We start from the raw sequence: 18,052 nt of genomic DNA, 5'->3' as shown, positions 1-18,052 counted from the left end.
TTATTCAGATTTTGGTTTTTGTAGTTTTAAAATTGATTAATGGTTGAATAGTTATCTGGATAATATATCAATCTATCTACCTACATATATGTTTAGTTTATTACTACTGCAACAACCAGAAAAAATACAGTGTATACAAGCTACTATAACAGTTCTCTTTTATATATATTTATATTTTTTATAATGGACTGAAAATCTCTGAATAAAACATTGAGTGAATAAGTGCTTAAAACTGTTTAATTGATTTTTGATTGTTTTGATTTTGATTGTGAATTAAAATGTGTGCTTATGGGTGAATTCCCAATGTACACAAAGTTTTCAAGCAACAGAGGATGAGTTTTATGATGATGATGCCTAGCTCCAGCTTGGAATGGTGGGGGAGCAGGTAATATGAAAAAAATGAACCCCAACTAACGCCAGGATTCCAGTTTTTTGTCTACACTGTTTCTGCTTGTGAGCAAATCTTCTCCAAGGTTCATTTTTTTTCCTGCAGCAAAGCACAGCAGAGCACATTCTCTACCTTGAGCTGAAACTTAGATCTCAAGCTGGAAAGTGCTAGTTGAGTCCGACTGTGGGAGGAGTGGCAGCAACAGGGTAGCTACAGTACAATCAGAAGAGTTCAGGAGATGCAGTAGGGAGTGGGTTGGACAATTCAATCTGGTAGAGGGAGGGAGAAACCCTAAAATCCTGGTCATTCTAGTGTTAATCAGTTCAATATGAAAAACTCACACGAAGAGAAAAGACAATTAGGAGAAATGTATTGATAAATTACTTTGTCTTTGGTGCTCAGACCTCGGCAGGAAACGCAGCGCTTAATTTTGATAGATATGCATGAACAGGAGCAAAGAATAGAGCTGCTTCCCCCCAGGCCTGAAACTGGTGGTGGAGTGGAGAAAAATTAAGTTAAGTCAGTCTGTAGACTGCTGGTTAGCGAGACGGCATGCTGAGCTTTATGGGGAGATCCAGTGGACTGCCTGAGCTGATACTAGAGCTTCACTTAGGGACCTGGTAGATGGAAGTCCAGTTTGGATAACACAGGTTGAGAGAATCTGTCCATGATGAGCAAGCGTGAAGCGACAATGGAGAGGAAAAGCTCCCCATTGGGAAGAAACCTCTGGCAGAATGATGCTGGGGCTTTGTCAGCTCTTTATTGTGAGTGTTGGCCTAGTGGTTAGTGTGCACTTGTGCTCTGAGAAGGTTGCAAGTACCCAGTGAAATCCCCACAGCCTGCACCTGGGTCCCTGAGCAAAACCCTTGGGTTATTTTCCTTAAACAATATGTATAAGCAAAATCTAGTTAGCTTAAATGTCTTTATAAGCATTACAAGAACTAAAGAATATCAATTCATTCAGCCATTTTAGAGCTTTGGGATTTCTTCAAACCTGTTACAGGTATTCGACTTATGTAAAAGCGGAAAACACATTTAGCAGTTCTAAATCTTGACAAGAGCCACTGGCCTTTCTATAATTAATTTGAAAGAAGAACAATCTTGCAGAAGAAAGATAAACAAAGAAGTGTCAGCATGATTCAGTGATGGGAAATAGATCTCACAAAAAATATACCCATATAGGAAGATTTTAGGGTGAAAATTGGCTAAAAAGAACATAAAGCCCTGTCTTACATTGACCTATAAACATCTTGATATTTCCCTAAACAGTGAAAAATGCCATCCTGTGAATTGCTAAGACAAAATATTTATTTCTCAAATAAAACAATATATTCTTGCTCTTAACACCTCAATAGGAGAAATGCTGACTTGCTTGGCTCAATTAATTTCTTGTTTACTTCGGGTATGCATACTATGGTACCACTGGTCACCTGGTCTTGTTAATGTAATTTTACACAACGCTTCTGTTTAATAATATATAATTAATATAATAAATTAAAAGCCAACAAAGCAACTATAAATTGATCAGAAACCATTTGTTTGCAACCAGAGTTAGCAACTGATTAAACAGTGTTAAAGTCACGACCTAGTATATGACAGGCTCCTGTCAAGTGCTGTAATGCGATATGATGTGGCAAATTTTCATGGACTGAAAGAAACTTTGGAGCATATCTGGTAAGAGGTCGTAATAACTAGATATTCATATTTAAACAATTTCAGCTGAAACTGTATTTTGATTGATCTTTGGAAGTGCAACACATACATGTATCTGTATTAATTATACAAAAAATAAAAAAAAAACTCTTTCTCAAAAAAAAAAAAAAAAAAAAAAAAAAAAAAAATATATATATATATATATATATATATATATATATATATATATATATATATATATATATATATATATATATATATATATATATATATATATATGTATATATATATATATATATATATATATATATATAAATTATTACCAAATGAAATATTTTTTATATGGTCTCAGTTTTCCATTTCCTGCCAAAAACTAATTTGGGTTGCTAAATTTTGACCATGTTAGTATGGAAAAGGACAAACATGGTAATTTAATGCCTGTTTCAAGTAAAATGCATTACATATTGCTTAACATTATTGTGTAGAATAATGTTTAAAAAGTTTGAAAGCAAGAAACATAACGTGTGTTTGTCTTTGCATAACAAAGCTTGAATTACTGTACTGGACTCGAACAGAGACCATTATTATTATTTATTTTTTTATTTTTTTTAATATACTTTAAAAATCCCAAAGGGAAATTACTTTGCATTACATTAATACTGAGGGAGGTGACGCTGCTCTGCTTAGATTAGTGAGAATATAATCTTATAATAATATCAACTCTTTTCTCCTGCTGTGACAGTTTCTTAAGCTGCCTTGAGCTATTTTGCATAATTCGTTTTCTTGGCATACTATTCTGTTTTGAATCACAAGTCAAGTCTATATGTGGTCCAATCCTCTCCATGTAGCATCCACCGATTTCCCTCTTTCTACATTCCTCAGGACACGTATCACTCAGTTCTTTCTGTTAGTGCTGCCTTTTGGCCATGTTCTCGGTCTAGCCGGGAGGGACGCATCGGAGAGCAAAACTGCAGAAAAGTAATGGCCAAATGATAATTATTTTGTAACAGTGTGCCATGCATTCTGCAGAGAACATCCCCATTCATTTGTAAGACTGGAGTGATCAATATATGCAAATGCAATATTAGCTGGCCAACTGCCATGTCTGAATCATTAGGAACAAGGGGATCACATGATGGATGTGTGTGTGACTCATCGCTGAGTCTCATTCTGTCTGCCCTAATGTTTCTTCTTTTCACATCACGTCCTGTTTAAAGCAATTGAATCGCACACACTGTCCAGTCTCATTAGCTCATGAGATTTATTTGAGAAGCAGCTGATGAATTGGATGTGAATGAAGAAGGCAAACAAACTGAAAAATATTCTTAAATGTACAGTACTAATCAAACTAAAAAGATTGAAAGTTATTAAATCAGAGAGAAATATAAAGTGACTACATTTATGGATCGAAGGCATTTTTCACAAGAAAAGAGCATTGTCGGGTCTGTTGTAACTGTAAGACTAATCTGTTAAGAAACACCTTCATAGAGGGTGTTGTTTCTGTTGGCTGTAAGCCCAATTAAGAGAGGACCAATACTGTGTTGGCAAGAAATAATATAAAATACCACTTTAGAGTGATAGAACAGCTGTAAGTCAAAAAAAATGCATGCTTATTGTCACAAAATGTGTCAGCAGATAATGAAAGGTTTAAGAAATGCCCCCTTACTCATTCTATAACAACTTGATTTACATGGTGAGTCAAAGACAAAGCAGGCCTCACCCCTAGATAGAAATCACCTAAGTCTTCTCTTTCCAGAAATGTGATAAACAGGAAGCAGAAAGAAGACATTTTTTTTTTTCTGTTTGGGCATTCAAAAATATTTTCCTCCACTAAGTTAAAGAGGAATTATATTCAGCTGGAAGCCTGATTCTTAGAGTTTGGTCTTTAATAAGTTTATAACCTCCATAGTGTTTAGAAAACATAGCTTTCTTTTTTTATTTGCTTTAGTTTTTGTCATTAAGTCATACGAGACCAGTTTTTTTTTTACTTTTTCTTCCTTTTTCCTTACCTACACTCGACATTGAATAGCTGTAGACTAGCTGGAAACCTGCAAATTAAGGAAAGGTTGAGTATTTTCAAAACAGTCTTTGAAAAGAGGTGTTATAAATTCATAGCAAGCAGGTCTAAGGATAATAAAACATTTCTTTTGATGAAAAAACAATAGTCTGCGGTTGCCAGTGTCAGCGCCCGTGTCCTCTTCTACACCGTGGTGTGCTGGGCAAGCAACACATCTAAGAAGTACACATCCAGACTGGACAAACTGGGGAGGCGAGTTGGCTCTGTGATTGGCAAGAAGCTGGACTCTGGGGATGATGGCAGAAACAAGGACACTTAACAAACTGCTGGACATTATGAACAATGTCAGCCACAGCCACAATGTCAGCCGCAGAGGAGCCTGATCAGTGGGAGATTGCTCCTCCCCGAATGCAGGACCGACAAACTGCTATACTCCTTTGATCCTCAAGCCATCAGGCTTTACAACTCCTCTCTTGGTTGAAGGAGGAGGTGATAGGAAGAGGGACAAAGGTCAGCACCTCCCTCCTTGGACATCTTGTGCAAAACGTTAGTAATTGTTGCTCAAGTGCAATAATCTTCTCTTTCGCCGTGCAATAACGCATGCCAACTACTGTGTAGCCTTTGTTATTCTTTTACTTTTAAATAAGGTCAGTACTTCTCTGCAGTGCAATTGCAATAATTCAAGTCAACTACAGTGTTTTTATGTTTTTTTGTACTATATACACTCTTTTTATATTGTGTGTTGTATTTTTATCTTTAATGACATCTTGCTTTAACTCTGCCCTTTCTACTCTATATAAGCTACTGGAACCAGAATTTCCTTGAGGGATTAATCCCAAGGGATAAATAAAGTTGAGTCTAAAGTCTAATAATTTTTAATCAGAAATTCCCTGAAATGCCTTGATTTAAAAAAATAACATAAAAAGAAGAGTATTAATTAAAAAAATACTATGTTTCTTTAAAAGTAGCAGGTTTTTTGTTCACCATTGTTTACCACGATAATTTGTGTCTCCAAATTAACCCCTATAGATATGAGTAGGAGTGTGCAAGGTTGTTTGTCCTGCGTTACGCTGATGGACTAGTGACCTGTTCACGATGTAACCTCTCGCACCAGCCCTCCTCTAATCTTATATGGAAGAAGCAGGTATAGAAAATGGATGGATGGATGGATGGATGGATGGATGGATGGATGGGTGGATGGGTGGATGGATTTTCTATGAAGTTATTAATTGAATATAAGCTCTTTGAAGCAAGTGAGCTGTGTGATGGATAGGCTCAAGATGTACCATTGGGGATAGACCCCAACCCCCCTGCAAGGATAAGGCTGGTGTAGGAAATAGATGAATGGTTGGGTGGGTGAGGCGACGGAGTTCATGGTAAAACAATGTTGTAAACAGAAATACTAAACAGCATGGAGCTTGCTGACTGTTAACAGGGTAAAAAAAACTCTCACTTTTATGCAGTAAGACTCAAGCTTTTCTTTCATCTCCATCTCTATCTGGGTAAGTCTTAGTCCAAACCAGAAAATTATTTGCAAAGAAAGAAAACATTTTTTTTTAAATATAGAAAGGGAAGTTTCTTTGAAAGGTTGTACTTCATTGTACAGCTAATACACCACTTAAAAGAACTGGATTACACATTTTGCATAAAGTCAATTGTCAACTTGTAAGGTTATATAGGAAGCTTTTGAAGGCACATAATTAGGATCAGTTTAAACCTATTGTTGATAATTAATCCATCCTATCTAATGTAAGAAGAAATATGAATGTTTGAAGCTTTGGAAGCAAACCAAATTCTAACATATTAGCTCTACTGTCTGCATACCTTTATAAATGGGTGTGTTTGGTGTTTTTGAATTTGTACTAAAAACATGAAGACCGAAATATTTAAGTGAAAGTTATCTTGAATAATTTTCTTAAATCTTGAAATGAAAAAATAAATAAAAAAAACTCCTCTGATCTGATAAAAAATCTGATTTGAAAAAAGCTAAGTAACTTGGTGGAATATGTGGAAATAACTCGATATATGCAGGAGAAAAAATAAAGAGCTGCAGCTGCTCGTAAACTTTGTGTAAATTTATGATCAGCTTCTTGATTGTTTTTTTTCTTTTATTCACTTACAAATATTGTCTGTTTTTGTTTAACTTACCACTTTTTGCATTACAGAGGATTTGAGGCATTTGTTTGTTCATTCCACATTTTTAATATTAATCCCACCAAAAACCCAGATTCTTTTCAAGGATTCTACCAAGAACAATACTTAACATCATGCGAGTATGTTTGACAACAACTTTGTTCACTTTTCTGTTTTCGAGATGAAAAAACAGTTTATAATATTTGCATAAATGTGGCTGCTTACTTTACAGAGTAATTAAACTCTCATCTATTTCATGAAGAGTGAGGATAGAAAGTAACAATGACGAAGGTGCAAAATCTACATACCTTGAGCAATGTGATTCATTATGGAAACTAAGATTATTTTAAAGAGCATGTCTTCAGATTTACTGGACTTTAACAATGGAGAATAATGATACATCCTAAGGGTAAGAGTAAGAAGCAGCACCTTAGAGAACCACTCTTTAAGAAATAATGATCCAAGTCATTTTTTATTTTTTGACTTCAATTGTATTAACATCTTCCTAAATTTTAACCTGACATATTTTGAACCTTTAGAAAGGATGCCTGGTACAACACAGTTATAACTGCATCATGTTGCTGGAGTCATTTTTGTTGTATCTGGATTGCATACTTGTCAGACTTGACAGGATATAACCTTGAAAGTCTAAGTTAGATCCAGCATTTAAATGTGAATAGATGATTTAAATTGTTTATTTCAAATTTGCAATTTTATTCATATATGTATAATTTCTCAAAGACACCTTCTTGGATTCAACAGTAATCATGTTCCTCATACATTTACCCTTAAATTCAATAATGATATTGGCTTCAAGTCCTAATTTCTTATGTTTTTATGGGAGTTGACAGAATAATTTAGGTTTATTTAAAATGTACTATTAAACATGAAGTTTTAACTAAATTAGTAAAAGAACAGCTTCAGTTCTGTGTAAAATTTAGATAAGATTTCTTTTTAAATCATGTAGGTGTCTTAATTTAATAGTGTCAAGGATTTTGACATAAAACCAATTATTTTTATCCCACAATTGTAAATGTAAATTCTGAAGAGGTGATTTCATACCAGGTGGGCTTAAAAATAAATATAATTTTAAGCACAACACACCTATAAACTGCCATAACATCTGTTTTATTTGTAAGCCTGTTTTATATACCTACTATCAAAATAAAGAAGGAAAGCAGTTGGATTCAGTGGTATTTCATGCCCCCTGTGAATTTAGGTTTAAATTAATCTTCTAATTGCATCTACATATTTCTTCTCAAAGGCAGAAGGTATATTTCTGGTGCATCCAACAGTTGCAAGAAAGGTAAACTATAAAATTACTAATCAAGCAATTTTTAGAAGGGATTGGTTGCTGATATTCCAGTATATTTTTCGTTCATTACTGGGTAGGTATTAATCGGTATTAATAACTTGGCATTTTTTAAATGAATTTAACGCAATTAAGATACTTCTTTTTTTTTTTTATAAATGCCCCTTTTGCTTTTTTTCCTGTTTCAAGACATGCATATTGTATATCACATTAGTAACCACATTTGTGGTGTGATGAAAATATATGAATCATTTTAGGTTAAACTAGATGCTTGATTTAAGGTTGATATAATAACAAAATATCACAAACTAAAATGTATTTAAGGTAGATGCATCAGGATCATACAGTAAACTACGTAATTTTACTACCCAACATACTTAAAAAGGCATTTATCTTTTTTTTTTATTTAATCCTATACTTACTTACTTACTGTACTGTACCAAATTAATTATTTTTTATATGGACTCAATTTTCCATTTCATGCCAAAAACTCGTTTTTGGCACAGACTTTCATTAAGAATACATTTTCAAATAACACAAACCCCATCAGCAAGGAACTTTATTACTGTATGGTTTGTCAAAAGGGCAATAGACTCATCAGCTGCTCTAACAAGACAAAACAAAAAAATCTATTTTTTTTGTGTGTGTTCTCATGAAAATGCATGTTTTGTTTTAGCATAATTTTTTTTAACAGAGTAAAACACAATTATCATATATGATCATATTGAAAGACCTTGGTTGTGAAAGGAGTGTCTTACCTTTCCGACATATAGAGGCTCTGTGCCTGTGTACTCCTCCACAACAAAAAACTGGTTCCACACCCATCCTCTCTTTACTCTTTCAAGTGATGAGGGTCCTTCTTGGTGTTTACTCGCTGTTGAGATTGTGGGACTAGTCCTTGAGGCCTCAGCCAACACAGAACAAAAGCAGCTCAAAAGACCTAATGCTGCCAATAGTGTCCACGGTCCTGCTGTCCAAAAAGGAACCATGTTGTTGGAAAAAAAAAAAAAAAAATCTGTCTTGTGTCTACATGAAAAATCAAAGATGTAGACACACAGGTTTTCACTTGTTGAAGTCCACCAGGTAAAGTCAAAATGTCTCAGTGAAAGAACTTGAAAGCTTATCAATGGGATCAGAAATCAATCTAAAGTTGTCTGCTGAATGCAGGGCAGGTCGTAGGGCATAATAGATTTATAGCATCCAGTGAAAGTAAGTTTGTATGACCATATTGACAGTCAAGTTGATTCTTTAGAGTATTTGCTCTCTGTTACTGAGATTCTTGTATTTCTTTAAAATGGAATCAGTAAAAAAGAGATAGAGAAATACCCTTAAAATACTTGAGGCTGTCAGAAACAAAACATTTGACCAGAGTGGCTCACTGGTCCGTAGGGAGACTATGGGGAAACAAAGTGGTAAGGGCAAGGAACAATTTGCTATTGAAGAATACATCTGAACCTTTCCATCCATTCTTTATTTTCCTGTCTCCAACAGCACCTACAGCCATTTTAAATCCATTCAGCACAATGCAAGGGTTTGATACTGCAATGGTAGTTTAAAGGTCTGGGAAAAACTCCTCGACTAAATTTATTTTGAAGAGGAAACCTTTTTGCAATTCAATTCCTTGAACAACTCCAACTGGTTTTACTTGCAGAAGCAAAAATCTTGAACTCTGAAAAGCCCAGCTGATTTCACTGTTGGCAATTGGGCTTGATCTTGGATGGCTTTGACCTTCAGAACAATCCACTGGTTTGAGGAGCTCATTCTTTAAAGGTCCTATATAATTATTTTCTGCATGACAATGTCTCTATCAGTGATCCCAAGGCAGGAAAGCAACCTGTAAGACAGAGGAAAAGAGCTGTCATTATATGGACATAAATATCTGTACATGTATCCAGATAGCCCCCTTTTATTTTAAATTCATACTTTCCCAGTGTATGTCCTACTGTCTAGCTCATCTGTGTTTTAGAAAGGTATACATTTCTCCCCCATTATAAGTAAAAAACATAGTAGAGCTGTGCACAGATGGGGACTGTCTATAATGCGATGAGAGTACAGAAACAGTGTGGAATAAAGGGGTCTCATTTGTGATGAAATAGAAGATCGCGAATGTGTCAGGAGTAGTGGATACTTGTTGAGGACCCCGATACAGAGAGGGACAGGCAGAGATGATTTCTTGAACATTTTAATGAAGATGTACAAATACAGAAGCCATAATCGAGAACTGATCAACAACAAACTCAGGAACCAAAATCTAGAGGAGTAGTATACATGACAAACAGTACAATGAATGCAGTAAGCAACTGATTGGGAGCAGGTGTGGCCAGAAGCATCGTGACGGGAGCTAGGGAAAAGGAAATTGGCACAAGTGGGCAACACAGAGTAAACAAGAAATACATAAATGCTCAAAACTAATAACCAAAAAACAACTAGAATAACACAAAATGGAAATGAAAACAGACTATTAGTAACTTTATTTTCATCCGCTGTTTTTGGACTTTTTTTTTAAATTGCAACTATATTGTCCTAGAAACTTAGCTATCTCTAATTTAAATACTGTGGCCTTCCTGTTCTGTAAATGGCTACCAGACAGATTCATTGATCTACATATCGCTCTGATATGATCTGATCACAGAGCAGGAAGAACATTGACACTTCTATTAGTAACTTTTAAGCAGGCATGTATTACTGCCTAAACGTTATCTGGAGAGAATAGGTTTTATTTAGGGCGACTGCATTAATGAAAAGAAACTTGTCTGTCCAAGAAAACACAGAACGTCATCAATCAAAGTGTAACTGAAAACTCAAAAAGAAAACTTAAACAGAACCAAAAAGTTCAGAAAAGGGCAGACACAGATATCAAAGACAGCCTACTTTAACATTTACTTTATCTAAGTAGCACAGCTAGATGTATCATATAAGTTTATTAATCAAAACAACATGTAGAATAAGACTGGCTGCAAAAATGAGAAGCAATGTGGTAATCTAAAGGACCTTTTAATGTTTTTAGGTACTTCAAAGGGTTTGGTTTACATTAAACCAATCACTAGATATTTTTCAAATCTTCATTCAAATCCAACTAGAAGCTCCCACAGTAGGTTTCTGCAATCTTCATACCCACAGCCTTTACTATTAACTGTAGCTGAAATTAAAGATCTTCCACTCTCTGTTCCTGATAATGAGGACCAAAATGCTAAAATCTCCATCACATTTCTTATAGGGTGAATATGAGTGACTAGCTGTAACTAAAAAATCAGCCTGCACTGTTGTCAGCATTCAGGTTTCATTCCTAACTTCACTTTGGGGTCTTCTACTTTCACTAGATCCTGTGCACGTCAACATTTACCAGCCTCCCCACTGGCTCTGCAGATGCTCTGAAATTGTTCTTGTCTCCAGTTGTCTCCTGCTCGATAGCTGCACAATAGAGGTGCTTTGTGGGTTAAAATTGTAATGATAAGTGCCTGTTACTGCCTGCAAAGCTAGTGCATGCAGTCCCATAATATCACTCAATGCTCCCACCAGTTATCAAGGTCTGAGAGGTTACACCTGAGGCAGCTCAAGTTGCTGGGACGAGCACTGTATATTTCTGGATCTCCCAGAGGCTGACCACCAGATTCTTGAAAGCATGACACCCAAATTGACTCGGGCTTTCTGCTAGCCTTTGCTCTGTCTAGCATTGTCTGAATTTGGATCAGTCAATTAAAGATCAGAATCATCCAAATGTAAGTGCTGGATCTATCATTAGAACAAAAGCGTTACCTCCCGACATCTGAGAAGGTTAGTGTCTTTCATTCAGTGCACGTTCAACACCACTGAGTTGTTCTTTAACACTAACCCTGCTCTATCCCTCACAGTTACAGTACTCAAGCTCCAGTTGGTTACTGTTCCAGCAACACTTTTATCAAACTATTTACTAAAGATAATTCCCGGTGTTGACTGAATTATCAGGTCTCAGAAATATATTTTTAGGCTTAATTTGTTTTGTAAATTCACTGTCAGTTGATGGTGGACTTGACAAACAAAGCGATTCATTTTGTTCACACTTTCCTGTTGCTTGCAGATAGTGCTACTCAAGCTGCTCCTGTAATGCACAGTTTGTAACCAAGTCAAATTGCACAATAAAATAGCTGCAGGATCTAATGATATGTTATTTTAGAAATTATGTAGTAAAGATTGAGCGCCAGTTTGTTTGACATGAGAGAAATTGAAGCATGCATTAAAACCATGATTTAATCAGACTTTTTATTAGATAAGCAAGGAACCACAAAATATGAATCAATAATCTTCCGCACTTCTGGGGTAGGGAAGAGAGCATGGACATTTTCAGTGAGGTCTCTCGACCCTTAAAAGTATTCCCCTACCACCACTGCAGGCTGTAAGCCAAAATGACTGAAATAAATTTAAAAAAATGTTTTAAATACATTATAGAGAATGCAATAAAACCTACATAAAACATACATTTCACGTAATTAAATTAGTCAGATGCATTACTTTCTCTCAAATATTTAAATTCACTTTTATGCACATGGATTTACTATAGTTTCCAATACACTGTCTAACTGTATCTATAATCAACAAAGGACAAAATATTTAATCATGTTACTTTCCTTTGACTTGTATGCTCTCAAGTCACTGAATCACACAGATTCAAGAATTCAGGTTTTTGTAGTAAACTGTTCTAATGAGAGTTACATTAAATAGTTTAAGCGTTGTGCAAAACAGCCATGGTTAGAGAAAAGCTAAAGTAAAGTAAATGTGAGAGGTCTTTTTGTTTTTTTGATTGCACTTTGAACCAAAACTGTTCATCTGCTTTTAATCTGAGTCAAAGTAGTCTTCACCTAAGCCAGATGATTAAATGGATGAGGGAACACTAATTAGAGGAAAGTATTAATCAATTAATTCTATTCATTGCCGCAACACCCCCAATACTTCAGATAAGCACAAGATAACACAAAAGGGTGGTAGATACTTTGTTGATGTTTTAACATGCACAGACATTAAGGCAAACATGCAAAGCTAAACTATTAAAGACCTGATGTCAGAGACGGCTATCTAAAGGAGAGTACTTTATCTTTACTAAAGGAGTAAAGGCAAAGTACAATTTAGAACAAAAAGAAACAAAATGAAAAGGGCTTCATGGAAAACTAGAGAAAACAGAACAGATGGTGGTGTTGTGTGTAACTGTGATTAATGGTGTTTTTGAAAGGTTTAGAACAACAGTTGAATGTCAAAAAAAGAAGAAAAAAAACCATTTAGTATGTCTTTGGTCTCACAACCCATAGAAAGGGAAAATTGCAACACAAGCTGAAGAAAAGCTCCTCAGGCCTGCAGGTGGTTTAACCTATTGTATTTCTGTAGGCAATTCTAATCTCACTCTCCCTCTGCCCAGCAAGTAAGCTCGGAGCTTCCGGAAATAATTCCTTCTCAGACTGTTGGTCAAGGCAATGTCCGTGGTATTGGAAACCAACTGCTGTAAGGCTGTCCAGTCTCCAGAGCAAACAATTCACAAGAACCTTTAGCAGCTCAGACCCCTCAACCCTCAACTCCTTACTGCAGCACAATTTCTACTCTTAAAGTTATATGTAAAATGTATATCTTTGCCATGTCTGCCACGATAGTTTGAGCAGAATTGTGGTGAGCAAAAAAAGTATTAGACAAACAACATGTATGCTGCAGATAAAAGAAAAGTAAGCAGATAACCAATATTTCAACTTACCCTAAGGGTGCTGTGCATAACTAATATACAGCACATGACAGAATATATATATATATATATATATATATATATATATATATATATATATATATATATATATATATATATATATATATATATATATATATATATATATATATATATATATATATATATATATATGGCCCGATTTCCTTGTTACTGTTTATGGATCTCCCTTCTGGTTATTACGTTCGGATTTTGCCTCTGCAGCATTGCTTTGAAACCCTTGTTAAAACTTCCCAGGAGTTCTCCCTCAGAAACTTCTGACTATATTGTGGAACAGTTCTCATTTGGGAACCTCCAGTGACACCTCCATCTTTGAGGAACCAACATTCATGATCCGAATATCATCCTAAATTCAGAAGAGGTTAGTTGCTGAGTTTGTCTAATTATTTGTGTTTCAAGTCCTGTTTGTTTTTTTTTTCCATATAAATCACCTTTTTAAAGGCAAGGCAAAAATAATTTGTATAACACATTTCAGTGGCAAGACAATTCAAAGTGCTGTACATGAGAAATTAAATAAAAGAAAAGTATGTTGTAGAGGCAAAACAGAGAAATAGAATAAAAGTGAAATTATATTAAGTAGATTTTATAAGAAAAAAGAAAAAGATGACTGACAAAATAAAAAAAAAACCAAGATAAAATAAGAAAATTTAACAAAAGTTAGACTGGAAACCTAACTAATAACACTTATATAGCACATTTAAGGGCCACTAAACAAATGTGATTTTGTTCTCGATTTAAAGCAAAGAAACGAGGGTTTCAGGACTTTAACTGTAAAGCATCCTACAAGTTGATTCCAGATTTGTAGAGCATAAGAACTAAAGGCTGCTTCATCATGTCTGGTTTTAGTTGAAGGTATGCAAAGTAGATTAGAGCCAGAAGATCTGAGAGATCTAGGCACTGAATACAGTGACAGCAGTTCTAATATTATATTGTAGCTAAGCCATTCAATTATTTTTAAACTAACAAAAGTATTTTACACCCAGTTCTTTTACATTTCTTTTTTACTTTATATGTTCTAAAACAATACATTTTCCATTATCTGTATGCTATAATAATCAGATAACAAGAAATAAGGGCTTGAAATATTCCCCTGTATGTATGAGTATACCGTAACTTTCTGAATTAAATGAAAACTGCTGACCTTTTTTTTTATCACATTTAGCTTTGATTTCTAGATTTACCTGAACATACATTTTTGTTAAAGAATTCTGTGTAAAAGATTTTAAAGAATATAACTTTGAGAGTGAGACAAAGCTGAACAGGGTGAAAAGCTTAACCCTACAGAGGATTGCCAGATAATATGATGCAGGACAACCATAATCCTAAAGGTTTTCAATACTGTGCTTATACACCCATGATCCTTTGGGAATGAAGCTTCTAATGCAAGGTTTAAAAGGGAAATGGACATCGAACAGAAATTGATTTGCAAAGCTCTCACATACTCCCTTAATATTCAACACACGCTTTTGGAGTTTAATCTTTAACTAGGAGATTACTCGACTCACTGCAAGTCAAAGCAGTCCCTATTCAGAATTTCCTACCATAGGTGGCTGTTGATCTGATGACATTTTCAGTAAAAAACAGTGTAAAGTTCAGAGAGAAAAAAAGATCTTGTATAAAACAATTTTCTTGTAAGCAAAAGTTAAAATGATTTATTTGATCTCGCATGATATCTTTACATATACTGTAGAGTTTTTTTTTTGTTTGTTTATATAAAGTTCACAACAATAGAAAAGTATCTGTAAAATAAATGCTTGTTTTTACAGTATCAAAACGAATGTTTGTGTAATTTTTAAAATCATACCTGAAATTAAAGCTGGAATTGAAAATGTTATGCGATAATTTTGCCACTTATTTAACTAAATATTTCAAAGGAATTTTCCATTAGGGCCGGCCATTGGTTTTTAAACATGTTGTTTACTTTTCCTTTATTAGATGAGTTTCTGCTTCAGCAGATTATTGCATTACTCCCCCGCAGCCACCGAGGACTGCAGTGGCCTGTTTATCACCTGTTCATTAAGTCAGGTTTGTGGAGACAAGGGAACACTTAAACATGCAGGGCAGTGGGTATTTGAAAAAAAAAAAACGCCATATCATATAGATAAATGGGGAGGCTTGATTTAACTTAGAGCTGCTATTGATTAATTTATTTCCTCAACCAAGCAAACTTGCCGTTGTACCTTGATTCATTGCAGGACAGTCAGGCTCTGTCAAGTAACTGTCCCAGTTGTCACCTTATGGTTTTCCGATTGTTCCATGGAAATGTCAGAAAATGGAGACCTGGCCTTTTATGTTTGCTCATCGCAATTCTGTTAATGCACAAAATGAAAAACTCTATTAGGGTTAATGCTTTGTGTATAAAAAAACATTTTATTAATATAAAATCTTTTTGGTCTTTATTACATAGGCATATAATATACCTATGTGTAACTAAGTTTAAACACATCCCTTAAATGCTAAACAATTTTGCTGGAACATTCAGCACTTAATTCCAGGGAGATACTTTTTATACCAAGGCCAATTCTTTTTAACAAGATACGGAGGATATTATTTCTGTGCTTTACTTGTTCAAAAAGCAGGTATGTTTATTCATCATTATTCAAAGTAGAGTTTGTGTTTAGTCAAAGTTATGCATATAAAGCATTTTTCTGTTATACTTTAGTTTCAATATTTAAACCTTTGGTTAAATCAGCATTTCCTTAAGTTCTCCTCTGGTATTATATGACTTTCAACAGTGTCAATCAGAATTGTAACCCTCTGATCCTCAGAAAAATTAACTGTGATGGTAAAAAAAAAAAGCAAGTCTTCACATTTGGATGTTGCATGCTTCACACTGCTTCCAGCCAACACTGTGACTGTCTGCTGAACTAGAAACATCTTATAGCAGGCCATATACCTGCTGTGTTGCCTCTAGCTAAAAATGTCAAAAGCCCTGGGGTTAGAAAGCTTCTCTGCCAGTGACCTGCTTCTTTACAATAATCTCATAAACAATGGCTAGATAATTAGGAGCACCTTCCCTTGCCATTAACCATGGGTTATAACTCTATCCTACATGGTATAAGGTGAATGTACTGAAATGAAATACTTAAGAACATTTCAGTTGAATCAAATTTTATCAGCATTTGACAAGTTATTTGCTTTCAACATTTGGGAAGCAGGCCAAAAAAGATTGCAATGTGTGCATATAAGTTGAACTGTAAAGGTCTTCAGTGTGTGATGACTACTGAACCTGCATTGTCTTAAGCTCTCTGTGGGAATATATTTAGATCATTTTTGTCAATTAATGACATTTAACATGTTTTGTTTTAAAGAGGTGTGTGATAAAAGGCAAGAGCTAGAAATCAAAGTCAAATGTTCACCTTTTGCAGGTCAAAGCATATTTTCACCCACTCCTATCTAATTGCAAAAAGAAGAAGAGGGCTGTGAAGAACTTCAATTTTAGATGGATCCTTCAGAGGAGTCAACTACTGTGCATAGTTCAAATTAAGGTTTATGATTCATAAGCATTTAGTAAGATAAAAAGAAATGAATCCCTTCTGGCACAGTGGATTGCACTTGATGAAAAAAAGTAATTGAGTATACTCATAAACATTCAAACTTGAATTACTAATCCAAAGTGCTTCTTTTAAAGTTTCAGTGATCGAATTATGGAGTGATAATTTCAAAGAAATAAAAGCATACTGTTTATTCCTTTGTGCCTCAAGGGGCATTGAGAAAATCCAACTCTCCCTTGCCTATCTAAACCTCTGCTCTTCCCTTTTGGCAGATAACTAATCTGTGTCACTTTGTTTGAACTTTTAAATGTGCATGGAATATATATATATATATAATTTTTTTTGTATTTCAAGAAAGCTTTGCTTACTTTTTGTACGTGTTACTGCAGTACTGTTGTTTAGCAAATAATGTGTATTGCAATTTAGCATTTAAAAGCAAAATTCTGTCTTTGAACTTAATACTTACTTTGTTAACCTTTTACCTGTTAGGTCATACAGTTTAAACTTCTTAAAAGTTTATGAAAATCCAACCTGCAGGACAATACCAACTGAACTACATAACCAGAGGAACATTTTAAGTCAATACATATTTATGAGTTATGATTGCCCTGCTAAATTCCAGACCTAAATTCAACTAAAAATCTATTCACAGAAGCTTCAAGCTCAATAAGAGAAAAATCTTCCACTTTTCACCTCCTTAGACAACTCTTTTAGAAATATGTTCTGAAAGAGGTGGCTGTTCAATAAAAACAAAAATCTTTCCTTTTCAGGTAAAAAAGAGAGGAAAGAACTGCACTTCATGGATGACACATGGGAAATAGCCAAAGGAATTATTGAAGTTTGGGGTTCAATAGCTAAAAATAATGTATTTATAATGAGATGGATAGATACAAGGTAAATTTTTTGTTTTTTTCTAAAAATTCAAGATGATACATTTATCGTATTGAATCTGTCTCTTTCCTCTATCTTATTCCCTTCCCTCATGGAGTCATTCTCGAGTCCAAGGCTATTGGCAAGCCCTGTGCAGCCATCCGTGACCTATTAGAGTGCTGGATGGATCCTAGAGCATGGCTGCAGCCTCTCATCAGTGGGCATGCCCTGAGCAAGCCCTTTGACAGCTGGAAGCGGACAGACGACAGCAAGGCAAGACTGATCACTGCAAACTGATAGGCATGGAGCCAATGACCAGCAGACAGCCCTTTCTGTCTCTGATACACTCCCTCATAAATATGCTCACACAGACACACAAACAGGCTGTGTGATCTTGTGTATACATTTTGAATAATTTGGTTTTAAGGAAGAGAAACTGGCATTT

At 34.9% G+C, this 18,052-nt stretch overlaps 1 protein-coding gene across 3 annotated transcripts in view; it reads right to left on the bottom strand.

Annotated features, from left to right (window-relative positions):
- Window positions 1-18,052, bottom strand: part of LOC119796177 (cadherin-22) — a 226,656-nt gene that overhangs the window by 98,994 nt on the left and 109,610 nt on the right. For 2 of the 3 annotated variants that reach the window (XM_038304645.1, XM_038304799.1), the window contains one exon: window positions 8,262-9,337. In XM_038304645.1, the coding sequence (XP_038160573.1) occupies window positions 8,262-8,492 (231 nt within the window). In that variant the 5' untranslated portion in view covers window positions 8,493-9,337. Of the gene's footprint in view, window positions 1-8,261; window positions 9,338-15,423; window positions 15,553-18,052 lie in introns of all 3 variants that reach the window. The other variant, XM_038304725.1, reaches the window with a different exon arrangement.

The sequence above is a fragment of the Cyprinodon tularosa genome, unplaced genomic scaffold (assembly GCF_016077235.1).
Source record: "Cyprinodon tularosa strain WSP-4 unplaced genomic scaffold, ASM1607723v1 ctg10, whole genome shotgun sequence".
NCBI classification, from domain to species: Eukaryota; Metazoa; Chordata; class Actinopteri; order Cyprinodontiformes; family Cyprinodontidae; genus Cyprinodon; species Cyprinodon tularosa.
This window is presented reverse-complemented; position numbering and strand designations above follow the sequence as displayed.